This window comes from Salarias fasciatus, chromosome 20 (assembly GCF_902148845.1).
Source record: "Salarias fasciatus chromosome 20, fSalaFa1.1, whole genome shotgun sequence".
Lineage (NCBI taxonomy): Eukaryota > Metazoa > Chordata > Actinopteri > Blenniiformes > Blenniidae > Salarias > Salarias fasciatus.
Window position 1 is genome coordinate 26,066,223 of NC_043764.1, and position 14,068 is coordinate 26,080,290.

General features: G+C 43.4%; 1 protein-coding gene across 1 annotated transcript; it reads right to left on the reverse strand.

The window, feature by feature from the left end:
• Positions 1 to 306: 306 nt before the first annotated feature.
• Positions 307 to 7,136, reverse strand: gnat2 (guanine nucleotide binding protein (G protein), alpha transducing activity polypeptide 2). The gene is made up of 9 exons (XM_030118058.1): positions 6,795 to 7,136; positions 3,915 to 3,957; positions 3,384 to 3,525; positions 3,128 to 3,285; positions 2,918 to 3,046; positions 2,693 to 2,822; positions 2,446 to 2,599; positions 1,961 to 2,172; positions 307 to 1,010 (listed from the first exon to the last, which is right to left on the reverse strand). Exons 1-8 carry the CDS (start codon positions 6,898 to 6,900, stop codon positions 1,982 to 1,984), a joined length of 1,053 nt encoding a protein of 350 aa, XP_029973918.1. The 5' UTR covers positions 6,901 to 7,136; the 3' UTR covers positions 307 to 1,010; positions 1,961 to 1,981.
• Between the last annotated feature and the right edge of the window lie 6,932 nt (positions 7,137 to 14,068).

A 14,068-nucleotide genomic window follows, 5' to 3' on the forward strand; every position in this document is an offset into this window, starting at 1 on the left:
GGGGAACTTACATAACCGCAGCATTGTCCGCAACATGTACCAGCCTGAGGCGTCGTTGACTGGCCCGCTTCTCTAATTTGATTTACAGTACATTGTGCAGTGTAAGACGGTGTAATTCTGCAGCACACACACACACACACACTCTCTCTCTCTTTCTCACACACACACATGCAGACAGAGTGAAGTTAATGCATCTTTATTTCATGCCACTACATTTCATAAGAAAGGACAAACTCAGTAGATTTTCATTCCCGCTTCAAAATAAAGCATCAACCCTCTAGTGTTCCCTCTCTCGTACGTTTTTTTATCTTTCAAAATATAATGAATTATCTACTCTTATGTACAAAGTTTCTCTACCATGTTTGACATCCATCACATTAAAATGTTAGGTGACGTGAATACATTAACACTATTTAGATTAGATACATGTACAATTTGGGTTGTAATCTGGATACACTGCAAGCACTGGGAATATCTGAGATATTTGCTCAGCAACTTTATACAGTTTAAATATCAAGACCACAGAGAACTACGGTACTCAAAAACAAAAACAAGGTTGAGATGTTGCTATTCAAAATAATATATTTTCCCCCCAGATTTATGTTTTAAATTTGTTTTACAGAGCTTGGCTTTAATAGTAAATATAACTCACAACACAGCAGTCAACAGAAAGCAATGAGGATAGAAAGAGCAACTATTCTGTACTTCATATCTTCAAACCAGCAGCTCAGACAAATACTGTACTTTAGAAAAACTGAAGAATCCTGTAGAAAGCTGTACGACGTCCAAGATGTTGATACGGTGATTCGATCGCTGTTTCAATCCGGCTGGAAGTGCACTGTGTCGCGGGCGATGTACTGTTGGAGGTGGAGAGGTGCTGGGAGCAGTCAAGGACCAGGACTTGGCATGGAAGCGATGGCATGAAACACACTCTGAGGATCCTCGGCGCTCCGTCAGTACACTTCTTACTTAATGCCAATGTGTGAAGGGTTAAGGTAGGAAAGGAAGTCCTGCAAGGTGGAGAAAGTCACAAACACATCAGACATGCTGAGAAGTGACACCTGAAGTGTTTCTGAGCAAGTTTGTGTTTCTGAGCAGCTTTGTGGGGCTTCGGCTGGTCAAACTGTCCATATTAAGAGAACCCATGTGTTTCACCACAGATCAGAATGTGTGTGAAATCAAACCCGCTTTTTAAACCTCAAGTTTCAGTATATTTTACATTAAAAAAATGTTATGCATTTTTTGGTTAAAATGATTTTAGCTGTTTTTACTTTTTCCTACTTTACATTTTATTGCTTCCTCCCCCGTTTTAGAAAAGGTTGAACTAATATATATATTAGCATAAATATATATTTTTCTTTTGTTTATGAATTTAACCTTTTGTTTTAAGCTACAAATCACATGACACGAGTATCTTCCCACTATCTTTGGTTTCAGATGCGACCAGATGCGATATTGCTACACTGAGACTGTAAACTGAACAGCAGATGGCCTCAGCGCTAAATCTGCATTGAAAGGTATCATCAGCGTAAAAACTAATAAAGGCTTCACAAATCCTGGGTTCTGAGGAGCAACGGGCTTTGAACCACATCAGACTGAATAGAAAGACTGATCGAAGGAGGATTTCAGGGTTTTCTTGCTGTGGAGTTTACTGTATTCATAAGTTAGCGTGGCTCATTTTACTGCTCCAGCTCTGAAAACTAGACCGATTTTCTGCTTTAGGAGATTCTGTCGTTGTAATCTCCATCTTCTGCCGTTCGAAGGCCCAAGCATACGGTCCGACTTGGTGTCTTCTCCAGCTTTGGCCAGATGTTGTTGCTTGGCAACACCGTGCCGGCCAGATACGACTCGCCGTGCTTGGGTTAAATCGAATTGTCAGGGGTCTGCCTCATCTGGACCCTATTACAGTGGACCAACACAGTCCCTGAGAGTACTGCTGTGTGATTGTGGTCGCACGCACCTCTTTTCACTCTGGAGCTGCTTAGAAAAGACCGCAGTCTTTAAGGTTTTCTTTGATGATGATGTCTGTCACAGCGTTGAACACAATCTCGACGTTCTTTGTGTCCGTGGCACAGGTCAAGTGGGAGTAGATTTCTTTCACACCCTTCTTCATGTTCAGCTCCAGGAACTGCGTCTTGATGTAGTTGCTGGCATCATCGTACGTGTTGGGGCCTTGAAGGAGAAAAAAACCGGGAGTGTGAAGAAAGGAGCGAGGTTCTTTTGTTTTGTCCAAACCCAAGTCGTACATATGTGACACTAATATATTTAGCTACATGAAATATGTTAAGTATGACATGTTAGTGGACTTTTTAATTCTACCATTTTTGCTTCAATGTCAACTAAAGCTTTCGGTTTGGTTTGCTCCAACATACTTGTCATGATTGACAACGAACAGCAGTTGAACCTCCAGAGGCAATAAATGATAAGATCACGAGTCGTTCATACCGTCGTAGTCGGGGAAGCAGATGCTCAGATGGACTTTCTTGATCTTCTCTTCGAAGAGATCCTTCTTGTTGAGGAAAAGCACGATGGAGGTCAGTGCAAAGAACCTGTGGTTGCAGATGCTGTTGAATAGATGGAGGGACTCGTGCATGCGGTTCTGGAAAAGGTCAGAGAGGAGCGCCGTCAGTTACTCCCAGCCCAGTTTTCAGGTTGACGTGTCACGGTCGGACGCCGGGAGTCTCCCACTCACCACTTCGTCGTCCTCTACGAGCACCATGTCGTAAGCGCTAAGAGCTCCGCAGAAGATGATGCAGGTCACACCCTCGAAACAATGGATCCACTTCTTTCTCTCTGACCGCTGGCCGCCCACATCGAACATCCTGTTCACGGACAAAGGGTCAAAGTCAGTTCGGAGTCGGGACACCGCAGGGCGGGCGGCGGCGGCGGCATGGAGCCAGGTCCTGCTCTCGCTCACCTGAAGTGCAACTCTTTGCAGGAGAACTGTTCTTCAATGATACCAGTAGTTTTGACTCGAGATCGCAGCACGTCCTGCTCAGTAGGGAGGTAGTCCGGCTTGCAGATTCGGTCCAATTCGTTGAGGTAGCTGAAGATGTCAAGAAAAAGGGTTACATGTTGTTTAGTTTTTTTGGACTAGACTCTACTCCTGTGGGAGACGGGAACTCACTATCCAGCAGAGTCGTTCAGTTGGTACTCAGCAGCTCTTTCGAAGCCGGCCTGTACGCCGGAGTCTTTCCACAGCTTCTGGATGACTTCGGCCAGCTCAGCAGGCATCGTGCCCTCTTCAATGGAGTCTGACAAGTTCTGGAGCTTCTGTGAGTCCTCCTGTGGTTTCCAGCAGACACACGAAAACAAATCCATCAGCAGTGAAGACGACAGGTTAATAATGTCTGATATTCATCTTTTTAGGTGTAATATCAGACCTGTGAAGATGGTGAGCCAAAGTCAATGCCCAGCATCTCCATGCCTCTGATGATAGCCAGAGCAGACTGCAGGATGTTGCCGTAGATGATCGCTCTAAACTCCATCTGTTCCTCTTTTGTGTAACCTCCTTGATGCAGAATCCTGTGGCGGACAGAGGGAGGGGGTTCAGTTCAGGGGCAGGTTTCACTCTTACACTAATCCTTCACTTATCTGAGCTGGAGGAAGCTTTATATTTCATTCAAAAGTGGATTTTGTGAATGGAAGTTGTGTCTGTGATGGTAGGTTTGTGGTGCTGAGTGGTCACACTGCCCCCCTGTGGTGTGTTCCTGGCCCCAGTACATGCTGACAAACTGGTAATCGGCGGTTTGCCCTGTTGACCTTCTGTTAAGGGTTTCACTGGGAATTTACTGACACATGAAGGAGCTTTGTGGAAGTGACTAATGCCTGACTAATGAGCTTTTTCCTTTTTAAAATGCAATATTTGATCTGCGATCCCTCAGAACCTCCAGGATGTCATCGATCATACTCACTTCATCTGTTTGACGATCGTGCTTTTCCCTGACTCACCAGCACCTGCAAAAGAAAAAGACACATTTTAGAATTAACATTATAGCTTTATGTGTGCTCCTCACAGCAGTCCGGACAAATCAAGAAAAAACAAAACTCTTTGAGCAAATAGCTTCTGATTCCTTCTTTTATCTCAAGTAAAGAAAACACCAAAAGAGCAACACTCACAAGTCTAGAGCTCTCTGACAGCAGATTTGTCTCAGTCTAACAGAAGTCTGTCGGAGGATTAGGATGCATGGAGTGTGTACTGATATGCAATGAGTGTTAATGAAGTATAAGTTCAAGCTTAAAATCAGGACTGTGAATGTGACGCAGGAGAGGGCAGATTTTTAATGTCTATTTCTGTTTCAGCGGGTAATCATAAAGTTCTCTGGTTCCATGTGAAGCCTTGTGATGTTTTTAATGGGGGACGCTGAATTAGCCACAGGCTCTAAAAAAAACCCTAACACGACAACAAACACTTGGGATGTTTTTCTTGTTGAGCTATAAACTCTCGTAATTGGGTCCTGCCGTGTTTTTAAGGGGTTTCCTGTTGTTTTGGGGGGTTTTTCTACATTGATATCAACAAATACCAACTGAATTCTGCAAGGGGGGGAAAACAAAACAGCATTTTTAACCCCAGACGATGACGAAAATGAGCTTTGTGTCTTTGTAGCGTCTTCTGGAGGACGCACGCCGTGACATATGCTTGCGTGTTCAGAGTCAGGGACGAGAGGAGGCTCGTCAGGCTCTCTGCAGCGCGGTAAGCTAGCTCGGGCCAGAAGGAGTTTACTGAGCAGACCGTCCGGCTCTCTGAAGCCACCAGAGGCTCCGTCTGTGGACTTCTTACTGAGCCTCGGCTCATGTGGCCTCATCCAACCCTCCGGGCCTGATAGTAGGCCGCACCGGTTTTCCCCCTCTGCAAGTCATTGGTAAGTCAATAACGAGCTTGTTCCGCTGCTCTGTGGCGAGGCAGCGAAGGTGAAACAGAGATGACGGTGAGCTCCACTGATCTCATAAGGAGCACTTTTATCCCTTCTGCCAGGCGTTCTTTCGCCTCATGTTCGTTTGCAGACGTGCCTTTGGGCCTGGCAGCCTCTCAGAGTTCGGCCCGTAAAGGGAGGCTTTATGTGGATGTTTGTCCTGTGGACAGTAATGATGAGTTTTTATGAGTCATGAGAGGGAACATTCTGATCTATAAGGATCAAACTTATAAATGTTATTCGACTCACATTAAAACAGCTGATTGTACTGACAGGAACATAAGGAGCTGTACTTCTGCTCTCATTAGAGCTGGTTTATTGAAAGAAAATTCCAGAAAGTTCCCTGCAATTACTTGCATTTACTGTTCCTAATAATTGTCTTAACTGTCGTTCTCAAGTTGTGTTTTTAGGATAACTAAAAGGTTACTAGCTTTCCTGCAGAGAAGCAGTTTGATCCTTAAATTGAGAGATTTTTTTGGTGCCTGTACTTCATTTATCTGTTTGTTTGTCAAAGTCTGAGCCTGAGCGAAGGCTCTCGTCTCAGCTCGTCTGATCCAGGAGTAGGACGATCGACTCCTCAAGCCTCCAAATTCTGCCTCAGACACAGATTACACTGGCAAAAAATATATTGTGTGAGGACATTAAAGGAGAAAAACCGAAATATCCCAGTTTTGCCATGCAATAATAAACTTTCTGCGACGTGTATTCTCCGTCACACACTTGATTTCACATCAGCGGTTGAATCTCACGCCTTGTGAAAACATTTACGCCGCTGAAAACACACATCAAACCTTATGTGTGAGCTGAGGGTCAACAAAGAACTCAGCAAGTTGAGCTGCACTAAACCAGTTAGCTAATCGGATTGACATATCGCTGCAGGGCTGTGATTCATTTAGACCAAAGGCGGTGATCTTTTAAGCACCAACGTCCTTCCGTCACAACTGAAATGTCATGCCGTTTTTTAAGGCATCTGCGAGGAAATGGAAGTTAACTTTTACCGTCAATCTTTCAAACTTCATAACTCTGTTGGATATTAAATAAAAATGCATAATTGTTTGACTTGCATTGTTTTTCTCCGCAGATTGTTTAACAGAAATGAAACAAAAGTGCGAAAGATCAACTGAAACCTGTGCAGGAAGTTTAGTGTGCATCCTTAGAATAAATCATCTTAAAATTGTAATTTTTTCTTTTTTTTTTTTTGCAGCCAAATAATTTAAGTATATTGATTTGACTTCTACATTGTTTTTTGTTGAGCATTGTTTAATAGTTCTGCTTCCTCTCCTCGCTCTCTTCTTTTGTCCTCACATAACAAATCTGTCTACTAAATTTGTTTTTTTTTTTATCCAGAACCAAATCGTCTGCAGTCTGTAAATCCACCGAACATACTGTGCTTCACCTCACCTCTAAGTAAGCAGTAAACAGATCACCGCTGACTTATCTCATGTGGCTCATTTCCAAGATTTAATGAATTTACAGAAAACAAGGGAATAAGCCTGGGCTGAGTCTCTGTTTTTCACAGGAAGATTACAAAAGTTTTTGTCTCCCCGCGTGAGGAAGAAGTCACATAAATCAAGTTTGTGTTTTTTTTCTTTTTCCACTTTCCTTTCTATTTGAGTAAACAGTAAACTAACTGATCGCTGTTTTCACCTGTGATTTCTATATATATCCTGTTGTTACGCCTCTAACACCTACAGACTCCCTGCAGGGCTGCTGATCCAAAACCTCCGAGTTGGTTTCGGTCAGGAGTGAAAAGAGAGAAAGTTGATTTGAGCTGTCTCCGTATCAGAACTTGTTGCCCATCGTTTCTGCGTCTCCTGTGGCGATGGCGCAGCAAAGAAACAAACACCTCGATGTAACAAGTGTTTCGATGAGGCCACTTACCAAGCAGTAATAGCTTGACGGTTTTAGAATCCTTATCAGCATCTTCCTGGAGTTGCTTTTCTAACTCCTTGGACTTTTTGTCTTCGGCACTGGCTCCGGCACCCATGTCGTCTTCCTCCAAAGCCTCAAGATCCTCGATGAGAGAAATTTTGACGGTTCCCTGCGGGCAGCTGCCGAGAATCTGGGTGCAGCACTAATCGTGCTGAAAGGAGATTTCCAGGCGGAAGGGGATTGGAACTGGAAGGGAGGCGCTTGAGCTGCCCTGGCCCTGTTTGATTAGATGGGTCCTCTCAAGGATCAAATCAATTCATTCGCTCAGAGCAGAGCCGAGAGATCCTGCCTTTAATTCCTTGTGCTTAAATCCTGATCCCGAGGAGGTGCCTCTTCCTGATTGGCCAGCCAATCCAATTAGACTAATGAGGGCAATAGTGAATGATGTACAGGTAAGGAGAAAATAAACACTCACACACTTGGACAGAGGGAAAAGGCCTTCATGTCATTGGCTCATCTACCTCTCGACCTGCGGTTTGCCTTCATGCATGTGAACAGGACAGTGAGCGCTGTGCACTTATAAAACCAGAGACATCTTCCTCTGTATCTGCACAGCAATCGGCGCTGACGTGGCAGCCATTTTTAAACTTTCTACCCGTCTAAGGAGCGGGATGAGCGCTCCAGGTGAATGTGTGGCTTTCTACTGCAGAGTGCAACCGGCTGCTCTGTAATTCCTGCCTGATGGACTCTTGACTTCAGTGTCAGTCACATGGACAAAGCAGGGAGAGAGGCATTAAGGTCTTATAAACTTCTTACAGCTAAGACGTTTAAATCCCAGGTGGTGTGGTTCCTGCTAAATAAAGCAACTGTCATTGCGCTGTGCTGCTCGATGGGATCCCGGCGATAACATGAGCTAAATGTATGTCTCAGGTTACATAATCTGCATCAGTTGGAACCGAATCCGACATAGTTGGACAATATTGTCGCTGGAGTGAATAAATTGAGGCGGAGCCAGGATGTTGGGCGCAGAGGGGAGCAGGCGACCTCTGACCCCGATGGGGTGAGGTCAGTGGGCCTCGTCTCGGGCCTGTTTGAGTTTACAGGTAAATTCAGCAGACAGATGCTGTCGTATGATCTGGTCTGTCAGTCTCACATCACAAAGTTGACTTCAGCTAATGGTTCTATTGAGCTCTGCTGCTGATCCCACAGACGCATGATTCTTACTAAATTTAAGAATAAAATAATCAGGTTTTCCAAAGGTAGAATATTCATTTCTAATATACAGCTGAATGAATCTACCAAGCACAGATTCCTTTGCCTTTTGTGCTCACTATATCATAATTATATCTATAATAACCATTTACAATCACATCACACTCATTCCTGTTTTCCAATAATAAATCAATTCAAAATGTTTTCTTTATTTATGTACAACCTCCTAGGTTTGAACGGATAATCTGCAAACATGCATGCTTTTTCATTTTTTTTGTTAATAAAAATTCATTTTTCCACTAACTATCCGTTTCTTTTCATGTCAAGCTCAGTGTTTGAGCATGTGTGGTTAACTTGATGCAAATCCAATCCATTGATTAAGATCCTGGACTCCAAACAAACACCATGTGTCTCTGGTTCATTTCACTAACTCTGACCTTCATGGCAGACTCACTGATGCTGGATAAAACCCTGGCATGCTGTCTTTTTTTCTTTTTTTTAATATACGACTTTAATACTGGATAATTAGCTTAGAGAAAACCAAACAACCAATGACCTACATAAAATGCAGCAACGATATGAGCGATCACTTAAATAATATGCTTCTATGATCAGAAAACTACAGATTAAATGAAATTATACAAGTCAAACTTGTCGGTACAACATTACACAACTTTGACATAACTTTATTCTTTAAAAGTTCTTCCGCTGAGCCAGAATTGTTATTCAACTATTATTTGCCATTACTCAGAGCTTTACAGACTAAAGATAGAATTACATCTAATTTAGAAGTAAATCATTGACTCCGATCATTGTTTCTCTGTCAGATCACCTCTGCATGACTGTGCAACATAAGTGCCTGCCATTCATTGATTATGTGTTGAATGTGTTGCAACAACGCCTCTCTATGATTTATTGGTTCCTGTGTGCTTTTCTGTGCAGTGCTGGACCGCAGCCTCCTCATCGCACCACTCTCTCTGTTTTCCTAATAAAAGCCCATAAAGGCCGAGCGGACTCGCCCGCACTCCGTCAGACGGGACTAATTGGATTCCAAAAAAACTTTACATGCTGTTTGCACATATTTACGAGCCCCTCTGCGGGTTCATGTGACGCGGGGCGGGTTTAACAGAACTCGGGTCTGTCCTTCACGCAGCCAGACGGCCCCAGATCCAGTTTAGTGACGTCAGGGTCAAATAGGCTCAGCATCCCGCTAAAGGATTGACGGGCCGGGGACTTTAAAAAAAGAAAATATGACGTGAGAAAAAGAGTGAGATCTGGGGTGACAAGGATCAAGTCATATTTTAGAAATCAACCCCGACGGTTTGAAGAACTCAACAGCTGTTCGACTCTCTGTTGTTTGAGAGTGAGTGCACACTGGACAGGTCACATCCCATCACACACACACACACACACACACTGCATCACTGTGTGAGCCCAGTCAGACATCACAGAGATTTAAAATTAAAAAAAATAAAAAATAAAAAATAAAGAAAGAAACCTTCAATTCAAACTGTGCTCATCGGTCATGTCAGTGAAAGCTGCTCCTCAGGCCTCATCACTGTGTCAGAGTCCAGCTCTGATCTGAAACTCTGGGCGCTGCAGTGGCGTCACTGCGCCCTCCTCATGCAGTGCTAATTGCCCGGGGCAGGGTGCTTGAGGCCTAAATCCCCGAACGCTTCCAAGCAGGCTAATCGCAAACAGCACTTGTAGCGATGGCGGCCAATCCCATTAGGCCGTGGACGGTGTAGTCCCGCTTTGCGCTCAGTCCCTGCCCCTCTGATCTGTTGACGAGATTACCGACAGAGCCTCGGAGAGAGAGAGAGAGAGAGAGAGAGAGAGAGAGAGAGAGAGAGAGAGAGAGAGAGAGAGAGAGAGAGAGAGAGAGACAGATGAGAAAGGCAGACAGGAGCTTAATGCAGCATCGTGTGTGATCAGAAAGCAGAGAAACTGAAAGATCAAGCTGGAAGTCTCAGATGACTTTATATTGACCACAGGGGCGACTCGTCGGTTCAAAGCCGCTGATACTGAGCTTGAAACAGGTTCAACTGTGGCACAAACATGCGTCCGAAGACACACGTTCCCATCAGGAACACACCGTGGTGGTGTTTCTGTTGGATGTCTCTGAACTCTCGTTACATCGAGGAGTGCGGAAGCCTCCAGTCCACCGTCTTGGTTACCGGGTTCCCACCCCCCCGATGAGCTCATGAGGTTTAGCTTACCAGCTTTTCCACAAGCCTGCAAACTAAATAGGCGTCCTCCCTCTGATGACGCATGGGTGTGAACCTCTCTGCAGCGTGCCGTAGCGTTTACACACACACACACACACACACACGCTGTACTACTCACCGTTAATACCCTCCAACAAAACCAATCCGCCGGCGGGCCACCTGGGACCAGGAGGAGAACCGAAAACGCGGCCCACGCCACGCTTTGCACATAAACCAATTTTACACGGTGTATCAGTTCAACGGACGACTTTTACATGCAGACAAAATGTTCCTATGGAACCAGAAATACACTGACTGGGCTAATCCAAAACACTGTGCAGCCAGTTGTAGTGTACTGATAAACTATCAGCCTCGTGTGTGTGCATCAACTATAATAATAATAATAATAATAATGCTTTCTTAGGATCCAGTTTATGTTTCATTTATGAACATGAAACATGAAAAGTATAAAAATTTGTTTGATGCTTTTTTAGCATGGAATGTTTTACTGATTTAAAGCCCGTTTAAATCCCTCTGGACCCACAAGAGTCTGTTGTTGGTAAAATTTGCATTTCTTTATGTTTTCTTTTAAAATTAACAATGGTAAATTGTTGCATTTAAGCGACCAAAGCAGGAGAGAAAGTGAACATCAGCAGAACACCACTGCATCCGACAGCATCTGTGTTTTGCATAAATCAATCTGTTCTGCAACATTTAGGGCTTTCTTTGTGAATAACAGAAGATGAGATAATAAAAGTGTAGTAAAAGAATATGGACGATAATAAATATTAAAGTGAAAACAGGACACTAAATATTTTACTTTCTTGAATGATAATGTCAGTAGTGGTTTAATTGAATACCAGAGATTATCATTGTCACACAGAATAAATACTGCTCAAAAATATACAGTTATTTTTAAAAGGAGGAATAAAAACCAATTTGAAAATTGCATGTATATAGAAGCATGAATGGGGAAACGTGTGATTTTGGTTAGTTTGACAGACATTTGATAGTAAAATTGTACATCTGTGCTGATTTTAAACTTTAGAAGCAGAAATGTCAATTGACACATAATATAATGAGCTTTTTTTAATAAACTGTGAAATAGTTTAAAGGAATTACGCATATTGGAGTTTTAACTATGAACAAATGAGAGCAGGAGAGTAAGAAGCACACTCCTCTTCCCCCTCCTCCTCCTCCTCCTCCTCCTCCTCCTCCTCGTGTCGTCTAATGGCTTCTCCTGCTGCACCCTGTGTGTGTCGTGGGTCAGCCGTGGCTGTGTTGGTCACTCTGCCACCAGCGGTAAGCTGATCCCTCAACTCTTCAATGGGGACTTCAACCCTCCGCGGTGTTTGACACCAGAGAGGAGGAAATGTACATGCACAACACGTTCTCACCTCCCGCAAGTGAATGCACATGTTTCATTAGCATCTGTGTAATGTTTATATCTGGTGTTCGATGACACAAAGACAACAGCACACCTGGAGGTTACACGGTATGAAGACGTAAGGGTCAGCAGTGTGCCGTCTGGAGTCCTTGTTCCAGTGACTTCTCTTGTCTTCCCGCAAATCCTCACCGTCCGGTACGACCCGCCGACTGTGGCATGCTGGGAAATGTCTGCCCATCTGCGACAGCAACATGCACTTTATGTGAAGCCTCTGCTCAGCCGCTGCCACATACACACACGCAGGCGTGTCTGCAGTGTGGGAGCAAACACTTTGCTCTGGGCCACAGAATATTTCCCTGCAGCTGAGGAGGGATTAACACACAGATTAACTTCAGAGCAGAAGTCAGACCGCTCCAGACCAGACTTTACTCATACACCCAAGTCCTTCGCCTCATTCATCCCTCAGTGTTACTTTCTGATGCAGCCAGACTGTGACTGTCGTCCAGCGTGAAACCGCTCGCCCACACGTCGCCTCCGCCGGCTTTAAAAAGCCTCCGGGGAGGCGGAAGGTGTCGGCACATCAAAGAGTGCCGCTCATTCTCATCACCTCCTCTGCAAAACACCTCAGTCTCTCCTTCAGTGTCAGTCAGACTGATCTTCTCAGTCACTCTGACCTTACTCCTCATTCAGACCATCACGTCCAAATGGACCTCAGACGAGTCTCACGTTCACTGTTACAAACATCGTTTGCTTCTCTTCTGTCTTTTAACAGCCAAGAGCTGAAAGTAATCCACCTTTGAGTGTAGTTATGCAGGTTTCTTCCTGTTTAAAAGTTAGATTTTCTTTCCAATCTCCTGATCCTCATGTGGAATAGTTCTATTTTCCTCTGTAGAAGTGTTGTATAAAGTTACCGGTTACTGCAATGGACACTTATGAAGTGTAAATGTAATAGCTCTTCATAGCCAGCTTCAAGATCAGTAGCAGGTCATAACTTTCTACATGTCATAGTCTGCCTGTGACAGCTTAGCGATCAAACACAGGAGGCTCTGCTCTGTCAGCTGGTTTCTCCTCAACAAATGATAACACACATCCAGAGCAAACTCCAACAAGATTTTAGCCACAAAAATCTCATAGCAGCAACTGAAACCCAGAACTCAGCAACACAGAATAAAATCCAGTTTACAAAAAATGCTATTCTAATTTTTCCACTTCTCCATGTTGAAAACTAAATCTGTAATTGATAATGCTGTAGAAAATTCAGGCAGTTAGACCACATACAAGAGGTGGAAGCAGCTTATCAGAAATGTTTGCGAATAACAAGTACAGTAAGTAGTATTTTGGATTAAATATACAATCTGCAGTGTGAAGTACAACCACTATTCGAAATTCTATATCTAAAATTCTGTAGTTAACATACATACAAAAGCTCGAATTATATTTTAAATTTTACATATATCTCATAAAAAACATTTGAAATACTTTCATTGATAAAGCTGATTGATAAATGTGATGAGTATCTTTAAAAGATTATTTTGTACTAGTATAATTTAAAATCCTAACGGTATTTGTACTTGAATACTAAGTAAAAACACTATAAAAAGGAGGATTTAAAAAAATCCAAAGGATTTCTTTGTTTCACTTCATCTCTCCGCCACCAGAGGGCGCCACCTGCACAAACCCTGCGGCTGCTGGTTGGAACTCATCAGTCATACAAACGTGTTTAAATTCAGGACACACACACACACACACACACACACACACACACACACACACACACACACACACACACACACACACACACACAGTCTCGTATTTCTATCCTTGTGGGGACCTTCCATTGACTCCCATTCATGTCTAGCCCCTAACCCTGACCCTTACCCTAACCCTAACCCACACCACAATAAAGCCTAACCCTAAAGAAATGTTTTTGCACTTTTACTTTTTTCAGTAACAACAACATGGTCAAGAAAACACTGTTTCTCCTACTTAGGACCAGAAAAAGGTCCCCACAAGGCACGTCGTTCCACGTTTTGCTATCCTTGTGGGGACATTTGGCCCCAACAAGGATAGAAATACGAGAACACACACACACACACACACACACACACACACACACACACACACACTGCACCACCACATCCACAGTTTGATGAAGTTGCATTCATACGATTTGACGGCGTGTTGCATATAATCAGAAATGTGTCTGTTTGAATAATTTTCTCGACCCGAGTCCCTCCTACCTTTTTATTTTTGCCTCTTTAGTTTCATCTCCTCTCCACTTTAATCACGTCTAATTCCTCACAAAAATATAAGCATGGCAATTATAGTCAATTATACAACATTAAATCCTGAGAGGGGAATCTGATTGGATAAAGAGATGTGGTGCGTTCATATCAACCGAACGCGGGAAATTCGTTACTTCCTTAAACAAACAAAAAAAAACTGCAAATCTAAGAACTGTCTGATTGTATTTTTCC